Raw genomic sequence first — 19,843 nt, 5'->3', positions numbered from 1 at the left:
ATGCTCCCAGCTCCATATCGTGTGTGATCATGCTCCCAATTTATGCAGCGATGATGCTAGTGTAGAGGCACAAGTCTGGCTGGGCACACAGGGCATGGGTGGGCGTATTTAACGCCTCAGTAGTTGGGTCATCACACATAAAAAAGGAACATGGTTTGTGGTTGGAGGTTTAATGAATGAGCTACAGACATCATTTGTTGCATCAAAGCACCGATCAGACAATAAGCAGCACTTGCTGAAAATGTTGACCTGTATGGACTATAGATTCTAATTTATCACGGATTGAACTGGTGAGAAGCACCTCGCTAGCATGCCACTTTTTAGTGTCGTTTATTTCTGTGTTAATCAAGTTATTACCGGGCATAGGATGCCCTCGGGAAAAATAAAGTTGTGTGTAGTGTCTTTCCACTTAGTAATAGGGCTGGTTCACACTGGAATGCCGGTGATCAGCAAAGCGCTGTTGCTAATGTATCCATATGGGATTTTTTCCTGCAGAGTTTGCGATTTGCATACACTGAAAACGTGCTGCTTGCAGCATTTTGGGGTGATTGCAGTGTGATTCTCGTTCTATTGAATGAGAATCACAAACGTAAATTGCTGCAAAATTGTGTAATTTTGTGCTGAAAAATTGTGCTTGCGGTTGCCATCAGCATTTGTGTTCCAAGTGTAAAACAGCCCATAGAAACCTGCTGAGAAACAGCCCACTGATGCTGAAGGGGATACAGGTTTTTTTTCCTAAGTTTTATTCTTTATTTTCCCTATTTAATTGAAAAGCGTATGAACTTTGTATAAAATGTGATAAGGAAGTGGTGATACATAAAGGCAATTTTGAATTATGATTACATGTATGCAAGGAACTGGTTGTTTGATGCCAAATTATTGTTGTGAATATAAACCAAATGCAGTTGCTGCACCCTTTTAGCAGCTTCACTTACATTCTCTTTCCAGCAGTACAGCTATAATGTTATAATGGCCGGCCACAACCATATATTAGAAAAGCAACACAAATGCAGCAGACTGCAATAAGAAGCCAGATCATAGGCCTACAATGGAGATGGACATGCAAAGAACTCCTGTTGCAAAGCTTAACCACTTCCCAACTGAGGGGTTTTACCTCTTGAGCACCAGAGCAATTTTCACCTTTCAGCGCTCCTTCCATTCATTTGTCTATAACTTTTTATAATTACTTATCACAATGAAATGAACTATATCTTGTTCTTTTCGCCACCAATTAGGCTTTCTTTAGGTGGGACATTATGCCAAGAATTATTTTATTCTAAATGTGTTTTAAAGGGAAAATAGGAAAAAATGTGGGAAAAAAATATTTTTCAGTTTTCGGCCTTTATAGTTTTTAAATAATGCATGCTACTGTAATTAAAACCCATGAAATGTATTTGCCCTTTTTTCCCGGTTATAAAACCTTTTAAATTATGTCCCTATCACAATGTTTGGCGCCAATATTTTTTTGGAAATAAAGGTGCATTTTTTTCAGTTTTGCGTCCATCCCTAATTACAAGCCCATAGTTTATAAAGTAGCAGTGTTATACCCTCTTGACATAAATATTTGAAAAATTCAGTCCCTAAGGTAACTATTTATGTATTTTTTTAATTGTAATTTTGTTTTTGTTTTTATTACCAAAAAAATAATAATTGGGAGGTGTGGGAGGTAATGAGTTAATTTTTAGTGTATAACTAATATATTTGTATATGAAAAATGCTTTAGGGTGTAGCTTTACTATATGGCCACAGTAAGTTTTTGTTTATGCGACCTGCAAGCGTACAGGAAGTACGCTTGCAGGATGTTCAGGGGGGCTGGGAACCTTTTTTTTTTCTCACAATGATCGCGCTACTTCTACGAGAATCATTGTGAAATCAGCTGAAAAAGCAGCTGATCATTGCGGGGGGCTTAGATCAACGAATGGGAGAGGTTTTTCCTGTTCATTGATCTCCGGGCTAGCGGGCGGGGGCACGCGGACGAGCGGGAGCGGTGTCGGGTGCGGATTTCTCCGTCCCTTGGTGTTAGGGTGGAAAAGGGACGGAGAAATCCGCACCGCTGGGGGTAAGGTGGTTAAGCTGGCATAAAGATAAAGCAAGGAATGCAGAGCCACACAGTCCTGTATCTAAAACTTTATATAGGAACGCAAGGATTCTCACTATTTAGCAGACACTATCCCTGTATGCCTTCCAAGGCTACAACTTGAGATGAGGTTAGCTGGGACCTCCCATGGAAATGTCTAAGTGATGTAGTCTCCCTCAGTGGTTACTCACAGTAGTGACTCGAGTATAAGCTGAGACTCCCACTTTTGGGCCACTTTTTTTGGCCCAAAAATTAGGCTAATACTTATATACAGTAGTTGAATCCTAATGTGCCACTGAACTTAATGTAGCCATTAGAAATCCCCTCTATTGATGCCAGCATAGTGTCCCTCACATTAACATAACAGCAGCCTTTACAGTTGCCCCACAGCTAAAGCCTGTCAGAACGGAGCCTGGTAGTGAATTGCCTAGGAACAGCACTTTTGCAGTATGTTCAGACTGATTAGGATCTGACATTATTACTAGATTCTTGATGGTTTTATAAATGTTTAGTTTATATCAATTGCTGAAGTAATTGAGTTTTATTCTAGATGTCCCTAATTTTCAGTGTTTCCGATGTCTCCACAGACCAGCGTACAAATGTCTCCTACAAGGCTAAAGTGTGGCATTGTCTGCTCTTTTCCATAAGCTGCCATAAGATGAGCTCCATTGGTGACAGGTGAGTGTGTGCTTAGAGAGCGGACTTATGTCTGTGACTGCACATGTCCTGCAGAGCTGGAGTGCAAAATGTTGTATTTCCAGATTTTTGTAACCCTCAGCAGCAGCTGACATTTCAACCAAACCATGCCATTAGCAAATACCTGCTCGCTTTTTAGGTTAGATGGGATCTGATGAATTTATCATTTCTTTTGTTTTTCCTTTTCAAGCTGTGACCGGTTTCATTTTTAGCATTTTTATTTTGCTATGAAACTCTACAAATGTGCAATATGAGCATAATATAGCAAGGGCAACTTTGGCCACCTGACACAATCATGCGTGATTGTTTTTGGTGCCTTTTGCAGCGTGTGCAGGTGTCCCCTGCCCCATTCACACTTGCGGTTCGAGTCCGCAAGGGTCCGGGGGCCGCAAAGAGACTGTACGGGTCTCTGCGGTGGCCACAAGTTGCGCCGGATGCATGTATCAGTTCCGGCTACAATAAAGTAGCCGGAACTAGATACATTGCAGTGCCAGAAAGGCACTGCAAGCATGGGGGATACCGGCGTGTAGTCCGGGCCCCCCAAGTGGCATAGGACCGGTGCTGGAAGCATCCGGTCCTATTGCCAGTGTGATGAGAAACATCCGTTTCTCATTGCACAGCATGGCCGCATGCGTAGGTTCAGGATCCGGCCCGGGTCCGCAGCCGCACCAGGACGGACTAAAAAATAGCGCATGTTGGAAAAAAAAGCCGGATCGTCCCGGAGCTGCGTTCCTGGATCAGATCCGGATCCGGACGGCGCACGAGTGTGAATGGATACATTGATTAACAATGTATCCATTCACCATCCGCTGTGTACGGAGTGTTCCGGGTCCGGGGAAGCCGGACCTGGAACGCTAATGTGAACCAGGCCTTAATGCTTGCTGACTGGTTTCCAGTGATACTCAATCTTTATGATTATTTGTCTCCACAACTCTCTACAGACTGGCTTCCTCTTTCCATAGGGCAGAACTTACTGCTTGGTGAGTGAGTTTGTATACGGTCAGGCTGCCCAAAACAATTCTATTATTTGATACGTCTTGCAAAATGAACCCTATAGTATGTTAACCATTTAGACTCAATATCGAGCTAGGACACCTGCCTATATGTGGCTTAACTAATCTTTTAAACCAGGCATCATTCTAGTCCTGTTCTAAACGAAAAGGAAATTTGAGGTGAAAATAAACTGATATAAACAATTGTATCTATCCTCCTCCTCCTGAAAGGGCCTTTTTTTTTTAAACAATCCCCCACTTTTATTTTCTTTTTAAAAGCTAAAATGGTAGGTTTGAGGGCTCTTGCACACTACACGTGATTCCGATTTGCGATTTTTAATTGGTACTGCATGCTGCATTTTTTTCTGAATTTTTCTTGTGTTGAGTTTACAGTGTGCAAGAGGCCTAATGTTGTATTGCCTCTTATGAATGATAGTCTTTCCCACAGTCTGTGTCCCAGAGCTAAAATATATGAACTATTGACCTTTATCTATCCTAGGCACTCAGAAGCTGTTCTCTTCCAGGCAAGAGTTTTATGGTTGTAATTCCTTATAATTAAACTATAGTCTGACTACGACTGAAGAAAAAAGATCGCTTAAATACCTGTATGTTTAACTCTTTCAGGCAGAAAAAGAGCACAGTCTAGTTATTTATATCCTTGGCCCTGAGTTAAAGAGACACTGAAGCGAAAAAAATATATATGATATAATGAATTGGTTGTGTACTATGAATAATTACTAGAAGATTAGCAGCAAAGAAAATATTCTTATATTTTTATTTTCAGGTATATAGTGTTTTTTTCTAACATTGCATCATTCTCTAATATGTGCAGATTACACAACACTCAGCATTCAAAATGATTTTTTCAGAGCAGTCTGTGAACTAATGACCTCTCCTCTGCCAGAGGAAAAGTAAATAGTTAACTAACAGTTGAGATAATAAAAGTCAGAAAACAGCCCTTTCCACGACTTTGAAAGTCGTAGAGATAATGGCTTTTTTGTATAGAGATAACAACTGGAGTTTCTTAACTCTTCCTGTACTGGAAACAATCAGACTGATGTATCTGATCTTAATGTTTTATTTCTTAGCTGTACTACACATACAAATCATAATATCATAGTTTTTTTTTGCTTCAGTGTCTCTTTAAAGACATGTCTATCTCACATTGGGTACACTTTAAAGCTGCCCATAGACAGTAACAGTACAAGTGCAAAAAATCTGTGGCTTCCAGAAGAAATAAAACAGGAAGCTGCCATTTTTTTCTTATTTTCCTGGCTGTGTAAAGAAATACGGTAGATGTGGACTAGCCCGATGGATTAAAGCGTTACAGGACAACAAAAATGATTATAGGATTAGCTTTTGATCTTTACATGTGCTTAATTTTTTGTGCCAGTTCTGATTTGAGACTTTTGCCCTCATTGGATTGTCCTTGAATTGTGGCTGTGTTGTAGAATATTGTATAATGCAATCAAATGTATGGCAGTGCCTCTATAAAGGGAACCTGCTCAGATTTTTTGCGACTGCATTGTCTGCCAAAAAAAACAAAAAACAAATCCGCAAAACACTGTTACTAACTTTATTAATTCAGTCAGTAACCACAATTGTGTTCCTGTATTGTAGGGATGATGGGAGTATTTTTGATGGACTTGTGGAAGAAGATGATAAAGATAAAGCAAAAAGGTATGTTGATTATCTTGCTTTTATTTTACATGAAGGCTCCTCCCTCCCCCACCTTCCTTTTTAAAGGCACTCTGAGCACCTCTCATGGGCATGCCTTTAAGACTCCAACCAGAACTGCAAAGTACCTAAAGCATATATTTCTGTAGCTTGTGCTCTCATCTTTCATTTGATGCTTCAATTGCTGTTCTACACCAAATAGTTTTCGTTCGATTTCAATTTAAAACTCTCGGTTTTAACTTCCGGGTCACCCCTGTCTTCTCTGTTAGAAAAGTGCATCGCTGAATGAAGAGGAAGTGACACGCATGGCCATTGCAAGAGGCTCCTCCAGAGGAGTCATAGAACGACTTTGCTGGAAGTCATCTGGCTTAAAGGCATGCCCATGAGAGGTGCTCGGAGTCCCTTTAAAGCACAACTGAACTGGGGCAAAAAAGTTGACTTTTAGTTACCGGGGTTTCTTCCTGCCCCTTGTAAGTCTTTGAGGCCCACAGTGTCTTCAGGGTCTCCATCGTTGTGCTGCTGTCCTGATGCCTACCCGACTTTGTCGCTGGCTACTGCGCATGCATGTCCGCATGCCTCCCATCAATCGTTCTCCCATCAATCGTTCTCCCATCAATCGTTCTCCCATCAATCGTTCTCCCATCAATCGTTCTCCCATCAATCGTTCTCCCATCAATCGTTCTCCCATCAATCGTTCTCCCATCAATCGTTCTCCCATCAATCATTCTCCCATCAATCATTCTCCCATTGCTGGTAGCGTTCTGTGAATGCATAATACAAATCATTTGGCAGCACAACACTCCCAACGATGGGAGCACGATTGATGGAGGCGTGCGGACAGCACCGTGCATGTGCAGTAACCGGGACAGAGATATTCTGAGGGTAACTGCAACAAAACAGAGGGGACACTGAAAGACCTCAAAGATTACAGGGGGCTGTAAGAAGCCCTAGTTAAGTCATCTTTGCTTTAAAGAGGGGCTGTCAGCCATACTATTTTAGAAAAAAAACACATATAAGTAGATACGGTACTTTTCGCCGTATAAGACGCACTTTTTCTCCTCAAAAAATGGGGTGAAAAAGTCCCTGCGTCTTATACGGCAAAGGCAGGGAATCCCCGACTTCCGAACGCCCGCCGATATGAACCGCCGATATGTCGGGGATTCCCTGCCTATTTCCCCCTGTGCCTGGCTCCCCGCTATGTGTCTATCCTGCTTCTCCCCCCCCCCCCCCCCCGCTTACATGCCTAAGCCCCCCGCTTACATCGCCGGGGTCCCCCCTGTGTATGCAGCGGCAGCGGGCAGCAGCTTACCTCCTCCATCTTGCCCGCGGCGATTGAAGATATCCGGCTCCTGTGGGTGGCTTCCTCTAGTGCCGGCTTCTAATGATGCATCATCAATTACGCGTCATTAGAAGCTGGCACTAAAGGAAGCCGCCCACAGGAGCCGGATGTCTTCAATCGCTGCGGGCAAGATGGAGGAGGTAAGCTGCTGCCCGCTGCCGCTGCATACACAGGGGGGACCCGGCGATGTTAGCGGGGGGCTTAGGCATGTAAGCGGGGGGGGGGGGGTTGGATAAACACATAGCGGGGAGCCAGGCACAGGGGGAAACATGGGGGGCGACAAAGCACAGAGGGGGCAGACCAGAGGGGGCAGACCAGAGGGCACAGAGGGGGCAGACCAGAGGGCACAGGGGGGACCAGAGGACACAGAGGGGGCAGACCAGAGGGCACAGGGGGATCAGAGGACACAGAGTGGGTAGACCAGGGGGGCAGACCACAAGGCACAGAGGGGACCAGAGGACACAGAGGGGCAGAGCAGAGGGCACAGGGGGGCAGACCAGAAGACACAGGGGGAACATCACAGGACAAAGGGGGGAGACCAGAGGGCACAGGGGGGAGTCCACAGGACACAGGGTAGGAGACCAGAGGACACTTGGGGTAGACAGGGGGAGATAAGGACACATGAGGTACACAGGAGGACACCATTTGGGGGAGGACAGGTACACAAGATGCTCCTGAAATATGGACGCACCAGGTTTAGTATTTTTATTTATTTTCCCTGTTTCTTGCCCTCTAAACCTGGGTGCGTCTTATATTCCGGAGCGGAGTAAAATAAAAAAGAGAAAATCCGTCTTAAGATTTTCCATTTTGACTGTGTCTATCTTGAAGCCAATCCTCCCAGTCTTCAGACACTCCCACCCAGCTCTGCAGTGGAAAGTGCATTGTCTCCGCATGCATTATCTCTGTTGTAGCCAATTCTGACATCATTTCCTCCCTTGCACTTTCTGTGTATCATTGCCCACCCCCTCTCAGTCTTTAGACACTCCCACCCAGGTCTGCAGTAGAAAGTGCATTTAGAAATATTGGCCAATCAGAGAAGAACAGAGGTGTGGGAGGGGAAAATGGGAGGGAAAGAGGTTTCAGCCAATCAGGCTGCATTATGTCTGAGGGGAAAGTAAAGAAGAAAAAAGAAAACCCAGCATGCCCTGCAACTTCCTCTGTGTGGCAGATGTACCAAATAAGAGCTAGGGAATCTGGGGAATGTTTTATGGAGAAGAAAAGTAAAAGTGATTTTAAACTTTTGGATTGCCTGATAAGCATACTTATTACAGATAAAAATATAGAATTGATTTTATGCCAGACAGTTATGCTTTAGAGGGATTGTCAGCCACAAAATCAAATTACATTTACCCACTGCTTTGTGTTCGTTGTGCAGCCTGGAACCCTACCCTGCATTGCAAGTACTCCAATCTAATCAGACATTTTTATGCTGTAATAAACCTTATCTCAGTCAGACTGGCTCTAATTTTGCCATCGCCGAAGAGTGTGAGTGGGATGCTTGTCCTCACCCCTCCCTCATTCTTGCTCCTCATTGATTGGCTCAGGGCAGTTCAGTGCAAAGTTGAAACCTGATCTATCCTGTGCTCTCGTGTTTACAAACAAGCTAGCTGCGACAGAGATTCCAGGAGAAGAAAATAAGGAGTAAGGGAGATAATGACATCAGGATTGGCTTCAGTCAGAGGGAACCAAGATGGCAAATGCTAGGAACAGAATTTTCTTTATTTACAATATAAAATTCACTGATATCAAAATGTGGACAGTACAATACATCTGTTATGCAAGTAGAGCAAGAAGTTGCTGCTTTAAGCGGTCATGTACTGCAGAGGTCCCTGGGCCGCGGCCCACTGCCAAGCCGCAGGCTGCTCTGAGATGAGCCATGCCGTTTGACATCACACCCGGCTACTATTTCATGCCACCCGGCTGGAAAAAATTTCTGAGGAGAACACTGAACATGTAAACATATAGTACTTTCTGTTTTCCAGTACAGCAAGAATTAAAAGAAACGTGTGTTATCTGTGCAAAAGAGCTTGTCCAACAGCTTTTAAATTCAGTCCTTAACCACGTGAGGACCCACCCTTTACCCCCCCTTAAGGACCAGCGTTATTTTTTGTGATCTGTGCTGGGTGGGCTCTGCAGCCCCCAGCACAGATCAGGTTTCATGCAGAGCGATCAGATCGCCCCCCTTTTTTCCCCCCTATGGGGATGGTGTGCAGGGGGGGTCTGATCGCTCTGGTGGGCAGGCTAGTTGCGGGGGGGGCACCTCAAAGCCCCCCTCCGCGGCGACATTCACCCCCCTCCCTCTCCTACCTGTTCCCCCGGTGATCGGGGCTGCACAGGACGCTATCCGTCCTGTGCAGCCAGTGACAGGACGTCCCCTGTCACATGGCGGCGATCCCCGGCCGCTGATTGGCCGGGGATCGCCGATCTGCCTTACGCAGCAGCGCCGTACAATGTAAACAAAGCGGATTATTTGCGCTTGTGTTTACATTTAGCCTGCGAGCCGCCATCGGCGGCCCGCAGGCTATTCACGGAGCCCCCCGCCGTGAATTGACAGGAAGCAGCCGCTCGCGCGAGCGGCTGCTTCCTGATTAATCAGCCTGCAGCTGGCGACGCAGTACTGTGTCGCTGGTCCTGCAGCTGCCACTTTGCTGACGCACGGTATAAGCGTGTGGTCGGCAAGTGGTTAAAGCAAACCTGAAGTGAGAAAAAAAACTTATGATGAATTGTATGTGTAGTACAGATAAGGAATAGAACAGTAGCAGCAAAGAAGAGTCTATTTTTATTTTCAGTTACAGTGTATATAGCTTTTTAACCTCTTAAGGACCGTGGGGTTAAACCGCCATAGTGACCAGGCTATTTTTTACAAAATGGGGCACTGCAGCTTTAAGTGATTTAAACCCCCCCTCCCCCTCCCTTTTCTGCCCACCAACAGAGATTTCTGTTGGTGGGCAATGATTTCGCCCAGGATATTTATTTTTTTTTACAATACATATTTATTGTATTTTTTTTAAATAATGTTATTTTTAAAAATATTTTTTTTAATCTCCCCCGCCAGCCAATCAGCGCGATTGGCTGTCATAGGCTTCAGCTGTAGCTGCATCGCTGTAGTGCCTCCCAGGGGGACAGCCGTGTCACACTGCTGTCCCCAGTACAGCGCTGCCTTAGATCGCAGTTCTGTACAGTGTTATTAGCCGTCTCCTAGCGGCAATCGCCCCTGGGAGACTGATGGCGGAGCGAAGCTCCGTCATTCATGCGGAGATGCACGAACATCGGTGAGCGCAATCATCTGCAATCCCCGCCCCTTGCACTTCACACCAATTGGCGGGGAGCGGTCCTGGGGCTGCCACACTGCTCACGCCAATTGGCGCTGAGCTGTCGTTAAGTATTTAACAACATTGCATTATTCTGTTACAATTTTATTTTTAAAAGCATCTTTTAAACTGTAAAACAAGGCAGAAATAATGACCCTTTGAACTTTCCTGCAGTAAGACCTTCTCTCAAGCTGTCTCTCACTGTTTCTTTGCTGTTTAAGTGCTTCAGAAAACAGGACTGAGCTGGGGTCGAAGCGCTCAGAGAAGCTCTTTTGCATAGATAATTGAATTTAAACTCTTCCTGTACTGGAAAACAGTGACTCTCTTCTTTGCTACTAATGTTCTATTTCTTAGCTGCACTTCTCATACAGTTCATTATATCATACGTTTATTTTCACTTCAAGGTTAAAGTTGCTGAAAATTGCTGATCAATGAAATTATGTGACGTTGGTCTCCAGTGAAATTTTATTTTGCTGGAGATTTTTTTAATGCCCAACTCCGAGTGTTATAGAAATCCATACTGTGTCCTCAGCTTCCCTGAATGGAATTTACAAAAATGTTACACAGAAATAATGAATGTATTCAGCTGGCTGAGAATGACACCTTTGTTATAACTTTGTGGGGAGGACAGAAACATAAACTGTTGCAGGGAAATTGTGATGCTGAATCTGCCCAACCATAGACATTAATTCTAGCTGTGGTTGACCTCTAATGAATTTAAAGTGATCATGTTTTCTTTATGATCTTAGAATCTTGCATCCCTTTCATGTACAGCTCACCCTATAGTGTCACATGCATGAGAGGGGATTTAAATGTGTTAGACTTTTCCTATGACTTTTTCCTAGTACCTAGTGTGTGTGTGTCGCTGTGTGTGTGTCGCTGTGTGTGTGTCGCTGTGTGTGTGTCGCTGTGTGTGTGTCGCTGTGTGTGTGTCGCTGTGTGTGTGTCGCTGTGTGTGTGTCGCTGTGTGTGTGTCGCTGTGTGTGTGTCGCTGTGTGTGTGTCGCTGTGTGTGTGTCGCTGTGTGTGTGTCGCTGTGTGTGTGTCGCTGTGTGTGTGTCTCTGTGTGTGTGTCTCTGTGTGTGTGTCTCTGTGTGTGTGTCTCTGTGTGTGTGTCTCTCTCTGTGTGTGTGTGTGGTGTTTTTACTGTTTACTGTTTGGTCTGTTTACTGTTTACTGTTTTTGACCCCAAGCTTTATCCAGGATGGAATGAAAGAAACTGCAGGATACCATAGTCGAAATAAGCTAGTGGGATCAGGCATATACTATGACCTGATGCTTACCCCATTCTCCTTTCTGCTCCTTCTTCCTACCTAAATGCCCCTCCGGTAGCCTCTTCCGGGCACCGGAGTCGGCCACTACTGCGCTGGCCAGGCTGCACACATCCTACAGTGTGCCCGTGAGCACTCTGCGCATGCATAAGACGTGGTGTCCTATGCATGCGCAGAGCGCTCCCGGCCATGGGAGCGCTGTAGGCAGAAAGGATAATGAGGGGAGCGCTAGACATCAGGTCAGATATGGCTGCTTCCCCCCTCCCCGTTTCTGTAGGTTATTTTGGTTCTGGTATCTTTTAACACTAAGAAACCTGCCATTTAAAAGTGGGGCTTTTATACCTCAAGCCCCATTGCTGATCATTACAATATACTAGGCTTGGGACCCACTTGCGATTGCAAAATGCTCTAAAAAAAAGTGTTTTCGCGAGTGATTTTTACCATTATTTTTCAAAGCAGGCCCTGTTGTCCCTTATGAAATTGCTCTGATAATGCTGCATGCAGGGCGAGTGTGATTTTCCCAAATTGCAATTGTGATTCAGTTTTAGCCGCTAAGCACTTTTGGAATTGCCGGCAATTCCTAGCAAGCCTAAATCGCTGCTGAAAGTGCTCTAGTGGGTCCCAGGCCTTGGCCTATTTTATTTTAAAGGCGTATGGTGGCAGTGAACAGTCATATTCTCCTTGCGGCCAGCTTAACATTGGCTAGGATGTGTCACTTGAGGCTGCATCTCAGACCCTTTTTTAAAGAAATGGCTGCAGTTGGCGGCTGGAAGTTTATCTGGGGTCAGTCTGCCAAGCACTAGGGGCCTTTGTTCTTTGCCCATCACAAGTTCCTTTGCAGCCCTGTAAACTTAAAGAGAAACTTTAATTCAGGATTGAACTTCATCCCAATCAGTAGCAGATACCCCCTTTCCCATGAGAAATCTTTACCTTTTCTCAAACAGATCGGGGAGTCTATATGGCTGATATTGTGGTGATACCCCTCCCACGGTGGGATGTTATGACTAGGGATGATAAATGCGATGCAAATACTTCAGAGTTTATGCAAATATATGCAGCTTGAAAATGCAACTGCATATAATTGCATACAAAATTTCATAAATTTGCATCAACTCGGAAATATTTACAGCTCATTGATCATCCCTAGTTATGACTATGTCCCTGACAGTTTGCTGTCTGAACCTGGTTGCATTGTGGAAAATAAGCTAGTTATATCTCCCTCTGTGCATAGAACTCTCAGTAAACAAACATTCTGCAGAGATCACCTGACAGGACTAGAGATGTCACCATGTGATAAATGTCAGAATGTAAATCGGGGAGAGGAAAGAGTTTACAATGGGAAAACACTGACTAAATAATCTATAAATGAACATTGTAAAAAAATTAGCAACTTTATTCATAGTTGTTTTGACTACAGTTCCTCTTTAAGCGGTATGTCCTACTTTTTAGGTGGAAAAGCTGTTCTTCCAAAGGGATGCATTTAAGCACTAGTGATAAGCATCTGTATGAAGTATATCTTTACGAGTTTGAATTACAAAGACCTCTTTATGATTTTTTTTTTTTTTTTACATTGAAGAAGGAGAGTTCACTTTGAAGACGTCCAGATGTAAGCCAGATTTAAAATCTGTATACATCTGCGGCTGTTAACACTGGACAACTTTCTACTAAGGCTTCCCCAATGTCTGTCTCAACGGTTACCTCGTCCAAACCTCTGACATCTGTAATGAATGGCTACTTAATTTATTAGTGGTTTAAGAGAAGCATGATGGGTGCCAAGTATACTGTGAGCAGTGGATGGTTCCTTATGAGCCAGATCTCGGTATATCTACTCCGAGACTAGTAAAAACCTGAAAACTTCTAGCTTTGTGTAGCACAGTTAAACAACTGATGTCTATATCAGTCGGTCTTCGTTAAACTTTAATATTGGATGCTTTCTGTGGTTTCATAAAGGTGCAGAGTGAAAAATTCGGAGAAGCCTGGGCTATTGTTTTTTGTTAATATACCGAGAATCTAGAGATGCAAGGAGAGGCTGTAACCAGAGTATAATTGTTTATTTTACAGAGTGTCTCGGAACAAGTCTGAGAAGAAGCGGAGAGACCAGTTCAATGTTCTCATTAAGGAACTTGGCTCAATGCTGCCAGGCAATGCCCGGAAGATGGATAAATCCACAGTGTTGCAGAAAAGCATTGACTTCCTGCGCAAACACAAAGGTATGTGCCTGAACCATGTTTTTGTGTCTTCATTGATAGTTTTGGTTCAGGACACGCAGTTAAAATCTGCACACTGGAGACGTATCTATGTCAGGGCATAGAGTTCAACATCCCAACTCTGTGCACTTCAGCCATGATTGCACTTCCACAGCTGCCACACTCAGCTGTCCGATTATACCTGAGCTCCATGCACTGATCAGTCGATTCCATTGGCTGTTGACCATGTGACACATCAGGTTTATTGAGTTCAAGTGAATTGGAGAGGGAAAAAGAAGAAAAAGGGCTTTCTCCAGCCCTCTTCATGCTGATTAGTCCCTCACCATCCTCCTCTGCAGGCCCCGTAACTTTAGGATTTGGGGGCTTCCTGCGCTAGTGCAGCCTGGCGCGTGTGCCCCATCACGCTCCCAACACCGGGAGAGGCCTGCGCAGTACTATGTCCCATTTTCTCAGGAATTGCCTCGGTGGGACTGGGAGAGTAGCAGAGTGATGGGTATGTTTTGCACCTTTTAAAGTAATTGAGAAAAAGTTTTTGCAAATGAACCTAGTTTGCAAAATTAAAAGCCACTGATACCTGTCCCTTCCATACTTCATATCATGGTAGAAATGGAAGTGTATGAGTAGAGCAATACCCTCCACATCCCCTCTCCCCCAATTCCCTTGGAATTTGGTGCCATCCAACATTTAGTTAAGCTGAGCATATATGAACCCAGAATGGCTTGATTACTGCTTCCTGAATTGATATGTGATATTAAGTAACTAGTAAAAAAGCCCGCCGGTTAAACGGGAGCTAGGTTACAGCCGCTAACACCCCCCCTCAATGCGCGCACATACGCCTCCTGCTTGTTCTTTCCCCACCACTGTCTGAAGTATATGCTCAAAGGGAGCTGCTTGCTTAGCAGTGGGAAAAAGCTGTTATTTCCCACAATGCAATGAGAACCTCTGTGAACCACACACAGCAAACTGTCAGGTCCGGCCCTGTGTCCTAACTGCCCTGGCTGCGCATATGCTCAGTACAAAAAAAGCCAGGGACACACAACCATTCAGTTGATGACGCAGGGTTCACTTGCATTTTATTGTATAGGATACAAATGATACATATAGTACAATAGTACACTATTAATAACTTGCCTAAGGTCCCTTTTTTATTACATTGCAAGGGTTAAAAAAATGCTTTTATCTATGCAATTGAGCTTACCAGCTTTGAATTCAATCTAGTTCTGCTAAAAAGTAAACAGAAGCCAAAAAACCTTTGCTTAGTCGAGGAAACAATCCTCATAACAAGACAGGGCTGTAAAGTTTAAAGGTTGTGTTTTTCTTTTGTTTGGCAGCTAAATAAGCACATTTTAATAAATTCAGTTTGCTGTAATTCTACGATTAGAATCCTATCTAGAATGTGAAGTGATGCACCACACTACACAGTAAATACTCAGGAATCTGGTTGGGATTCCCCTATACTATAGCCATGCAGTGGTTGTGTACTTCCTAGTGCAGACCCAAACCCCTGCTCCATCATACTTCCTCTGGAAATCATTCTTAAATCTTTGTCTGTTCCTGATCACTATTTGATGGACCAGTTCCACAGGGTCAATGAAACATTGGAAAACTGGAGATGACTAAATCTGTTTTCTGCTGCATGGGTCCCTAAAGATTCCAGGAATCAAGGTTCATACACACGCATGACTGTTGTCACATGAAGGGATCAGGGCCCAGTCCCTTGGGTGACAAGTTCAGGGTCTGGGCGATGTACAGTACAGATGCCTCACTCTGCAAGCTCTGTTTTTTTGCTGTGAAGAGGGGGCATGACGACAACTTGTGGCGCACAATAAAGTGGCTTCTGTTTGGAGAGGTAAGAACGAGTACAATGCACATGGGGTTCGCTGTCGTGTAAAGATCTGGCATACCAGATCTTTTAATGAGCTTGAGTGGCATCTGTACACGCACTTCATTCTCGGCGATGTGGCCATATACAGCCTCCTCGGCTGAGCTCCACCTAGTGTCTGTACACACCCTAAGTATTTTGTAACTTTCATTCTAAGCATTCCCATGAGTGTCACTTTTATGTACACTTACATATTGTGTACTAAATGTCCCAGCCTTGCAAGTGCAAGAGTTGGATGTTACACTGACGTCTGCTCATTCTTTCCCACAGAAATTAGCGCTCAATCTGATGCTAGTGAGATCCGACAAGACTGGAAACCAGCCTTCCTTAGTAACGAGGAGTTTACACAGCTCATGTTGGAGGTAAAAAATTACATCTAATTTGAATTGCTTGGTGACCTTAAAACCCAGCAAAATAAAAGGTGTAATTTCTGAGCTTTTTCATAACAATTTGCCTCTCGTGTCTAAACACGTACATACCTACACAAGCAGAAACAGTTTTAAAGGAAAATCTTTCACGTTTTGATAAATTTTATTTTTTTCATAAAGTTTAGAAATCTGCAACTTTTATTAGTACATTTGTAACACGCAGCAGCCATACTGTAGAAATCAGTTTTGCATACAGTGCTGTTTTTTTTTTTGTTTTTTTTTGTAAGACTGTACAACACCATGGAGACGAATAATGTAGTATTGATGTAAATGGCAAAGAGTCTGATGCCTTCAGGATTATTTTATTAATAAACATGAAGCAGGACTTTCAACCCAAGCCTAGAAATGGTATGCTTAAAGCGGAATATAACCCTGCATTTCAACTTTGCTCTAAAATATTATTTACAGCAAAAATATATGCAAAAAGCATTTTTTTTTACTAGACCAGCATTGGAATGGTTAAACACAGAGGTTTAAAGTTCCGTGGAGAGATATGCAGAAGTTCAGATAGATACATTCTATTTAGTTGAATGTATCTATTGATAAATGTTACACACTCTTTGGCTGTCCTCCAAGAGAGTGAGTCACATTCAACACTTAGATACATTTATGTAAACAAAATGTATCTATTTCAGCTTCGGATGCGTCTGCAGAAATCTCCAGGAACTTTAAAGCCCTGTGTAACCCTTCCAATGCTGGTCTAGTAAAAAAAAATGCTGGTTGCATATAATTTGCTGTAAATAATGTTTTAGAGCAAAGTTGAAATGCAGGGTTATATTCCGCTTTAAAGGAAATCTGAAGCGAGAGGGATTTGGAGGCTGCCATATTTATTTCCTACAATACCAGTTGCCCAGCATTCTGCTAATCCTCTGCCTCTAATACTTTTAGCCATAGAACCTGAACAAGCATGCAGCAGATCAGGCGTTTGACATTATTGTCAGATCTGATAGATTAGCTGCATGCTTGTTTCTGGTGTTAATCAGATACTACTGCAGCCAAATAGATCAGCAGGGCCGCCAGGCAACTGATATTGTTTAAAAGGAAATGAATATGGCAGCCTCCATATTCTTCCCACTACAGTTCTCCTGCAATATTCATTTCCTTTAAAACAATGCAAATTGCCTGGCTGTTTTGCTGATCCTCTGCCCTGCCTCTAATAATTTTAGCCATGGACAGCAGCAGTCGCCCACTATTGTTTCTACTTGCACACCAGTAAGAGCCTATCTGGTCCTTAACCTCGCACCTTCCCTCCCCCAATATATTTTTATACATACATATTGTGAGTATGAGAAAATAGTTTTCACTTTAGAAAACAAACCCGTTTCCTATGTATGAATATGTGATTTTCCTTATACTCACTGACATGGCTGTGATTTGCAGCTGTTTGTGTGGATATGTAGTGAAGGGATTCTCTCTATAGCACGTTGGAGGTTGTTTTTGAATGACAGTCCAGTGAACCGATCCCTCACCCACTGCAGTGTGCATGTGACAGTTTGTTTACACTTTGATTTCAGGCCCTGGACGGATTTTTCTTGGCAGTTATGACAGATGGCAACATTATCTATGTGTCAGAGAGCGTTACGCCTTTACTTGAACACTTACCTGTAAGTAAAAGCGAAGCTGTATTTTATTTTGTGTTAAATTTTTGTGTTTTGTTTCTGTTTGTACTCACTAGCCGTGATGGTCAAGCATCATGATTTTGCGTTCCCAAACACGTTTGCAAATTTATAACATGAATATTTGCAAAATGATTTTTTGCAGCGAGCGAGCACCACTGACTTTAATGGCAGGCGGACTTCTAAAACCTTCAGGGCATCTCTGTAGCCACAATTTCTTTATAAAAGGTGCACAAAGTATATATAAAACCCAGATAGTGGCATGGCAGAGCGGAATCCATGACAATGTAGTCGCTCAAAAATATGTATTTTACGTAAACGCTTTTTTCATTTTTTCACAGTGGAGTTGTTGAGAAAATTGATTTCAAAGTTATGATAGAAAAAGTTTTTTCTTAGAGAACCTGTAGGAAAAATTAGCCTGTGGGGGGGGTACTTACCTCGGGAAGGGGAAGCCTCTGGATCCTAATGAGGCTTCCCCCTCCTCCTGTGCAGTATGGATCCATTGCTGGGACCCCCGGACAGCAGCAGGAGGCAATATATACCTTTGCGATCCTGCACAGGTGGAATACCATCTTCCCCTGCGGGCTCCAGAGGAAATAGCTGAGCCCGATCTGGTCTGCTCTACTGCGCCTGCGTGCATCCGCCAACAAGTTTGTTGGTGAATTTTCGGGATTGGGGAGCTGGGGCTGCACAGGACAGGAGAAGCCTCCATTAGGATCCAGATGCTTCCCCCTCCCAAGGTAACTTCCCCAAAGGGACACTTTTTTCCTTACCAATTCTCTTTAAATGTGGTAAGATGATAGATAATGCATCAAACTATTAGTGTAAATTGACATATATCAAAAGAAAGAGTAATGTATTTCACTCCGGGGTTTTCAGGTGGTCGGTACACAGTGCAAAATTACCACCTGGAAACCCCGGTGGAACTTGTAACGCTTTGGCCAGGGATCTAGCTATGGATCTAACGCACGTGTCGAACTCCAGGCCTGGAGGGCCAGATCCATGCCGTTGTTTAGGATGGACTGAGAAAGAAAGGAATGTGTTCTACCTGATGGACCACACCTTTCCCGATTCAGACCCATCAATTCATTTGAGCTGTATCAAAAATGTGTGAGGATCTCGGCCCTCGTAGGACCAGTTTTGCTCTAGCTATGATTTGGCCATTACAAGTTAAATTAAAAAAAATAAAATATGGAGTCTCCCCTCCTCAGTCTGTTTAACCCCTTGTCACCTCTTCAGACTGGTATAGCCAGAATGCGGAGCCCAGACCCCGTGGGGCTCCACACCCTGAAATATACCAGCCCGCATGGTCTATGGTGTGGGGGGCTATGGAAGAGAGTAGTGGCCAAGCCTCCCCCTGTTCCTTCAGAGCCTTTGTCCATACTATTCAAAAGGGGTCGTTCCCCACTGTCGGTTCCCTGGAAGAAGTGCATGTCTTGTTTTTTGTTTTTTTTTCTTGAGTTGTACTGCAGCAATAACGCACGGTGCCAATTTTTCGCCTCTGGTGCAGTACGATTGTTCCAAATCGCACCGCACCAAGTGTAAAAGCACAATTAAAGAGACTGCATAACCTGCAAGTTTTGCCACTAAGGATTATTAATGTCAAGAAGAAAGAAAATTGACTTTGGTGTTCGATGGGTTGATTATTTTCCTATTATGTCGTATGTTGAATGCAGATAAGAGGTTGATCACAGTTGCTAAAGAGTCCAATCACCAGCAGCTGGATAGCTGTGAGTTTAGTGAACCATTTTAGGAAGAGCACCCTAGAATGGAGATATTAGCATGCCTAATGTCATAGTTCACTTTTATTGGTTACATATTTCACTATTGTACTAAGATACACTGACAAAATACACAGTATATCATCAACACAAGCTGTCCAGCACAATTTTTAAAGCTACTTGATTACCTGAAACTTAAATATGTACCTTTATGTCACATATCCTATAATCTCATACACAGTAGTAGTCCCTGTTATCCAGCACAGACGGGGATTGCCTGATGCCCGATATGTGTTCTTGCCAGTTGCTTGAAAATTCAAGAAACCAGTCCTAAAATTAACACTAACCTCCCCCGTAGATGAAATGCAGAGCAGTGCACAGCAGCATCTACTTACAAAACCTCTGGGTGCCGGTCTTCACTTCCTGCAGTTCTCCGCTGCTCTGCTGCATCCCTTCTGTATAGCTCCGATGTGTGCATGTGACCCGATGTGGGTTAGTTGACACGTGTAGCTGTGAGGATGCAGCTGTAGGAGTGAGAGGACCAGGTTCCTGGAGGTTTTGTTAGTAGTTGCTGCTGCACACTGCTCTGCATAATTAGTTAGGAACACCCACCTTACCGCTTCTGGA

At 43.7% G+C, this 19,843-nt stretch overlaps 1 protein-coding gene across 2 annotated transcripts in view; it reads left to right on the top strand.

The window, feature by feature from the left end:
• CLOCK (clock circadian regulator) overlaps positions 1-19,843 on the top strand; it is a 123,237-nt gene that overhangs the window by 62,337 nt on the left and 41,057 nt on the right. For both annotated transcript variants that reach the window (XM_068278578.1, XM_068278577.1), the window contains exons 3-7: positions 2,665-2,755; positions 5,386-5,445; positions 13,424-13,572; positions 15,722-15,813; positions 17,394-17,483. In XM_068278578.1, coding sequence (XP_068134679.1) covers positions 2,736-2,755; positions 5,386-5,445; positions 13,424-13,572; positions 15,722-15,813; positions 17,394-17,483 — 411 coding nt within the window. In that variant the 5' untranslated portion in view covers positions 2,665-2,735. The remainder of the gene's footprint in view (positions 1-2,664; positions 2,756-5,385; positions 5,446-13,423; positions 13,573-15,721; positions 15,814-17,393; positions 17,484-19,843) is intronic.

Source organism: Hyperolius riggenbachi, chromosome 1 (genome assembly GCF_040937935.1).
Source record: "Hyperolius riggenbachi isolate aHypRig1 chromosome 1, aHypRig1.pri, whole genome shotgun sequence".
Classification (NCBI taxonomy): domain Eukaryota; kingdom Metazoa; phylum Chordata; class Amphibia; order Anura; family Hyperoliidae; genus Hyperolius; species Hyperolius riggenbachi.
The sequence above is the reverse complement of the archived record's forward strand: the minus strand, read 5'-3'. Positions and strand labels throughout refer to the sequence as shown.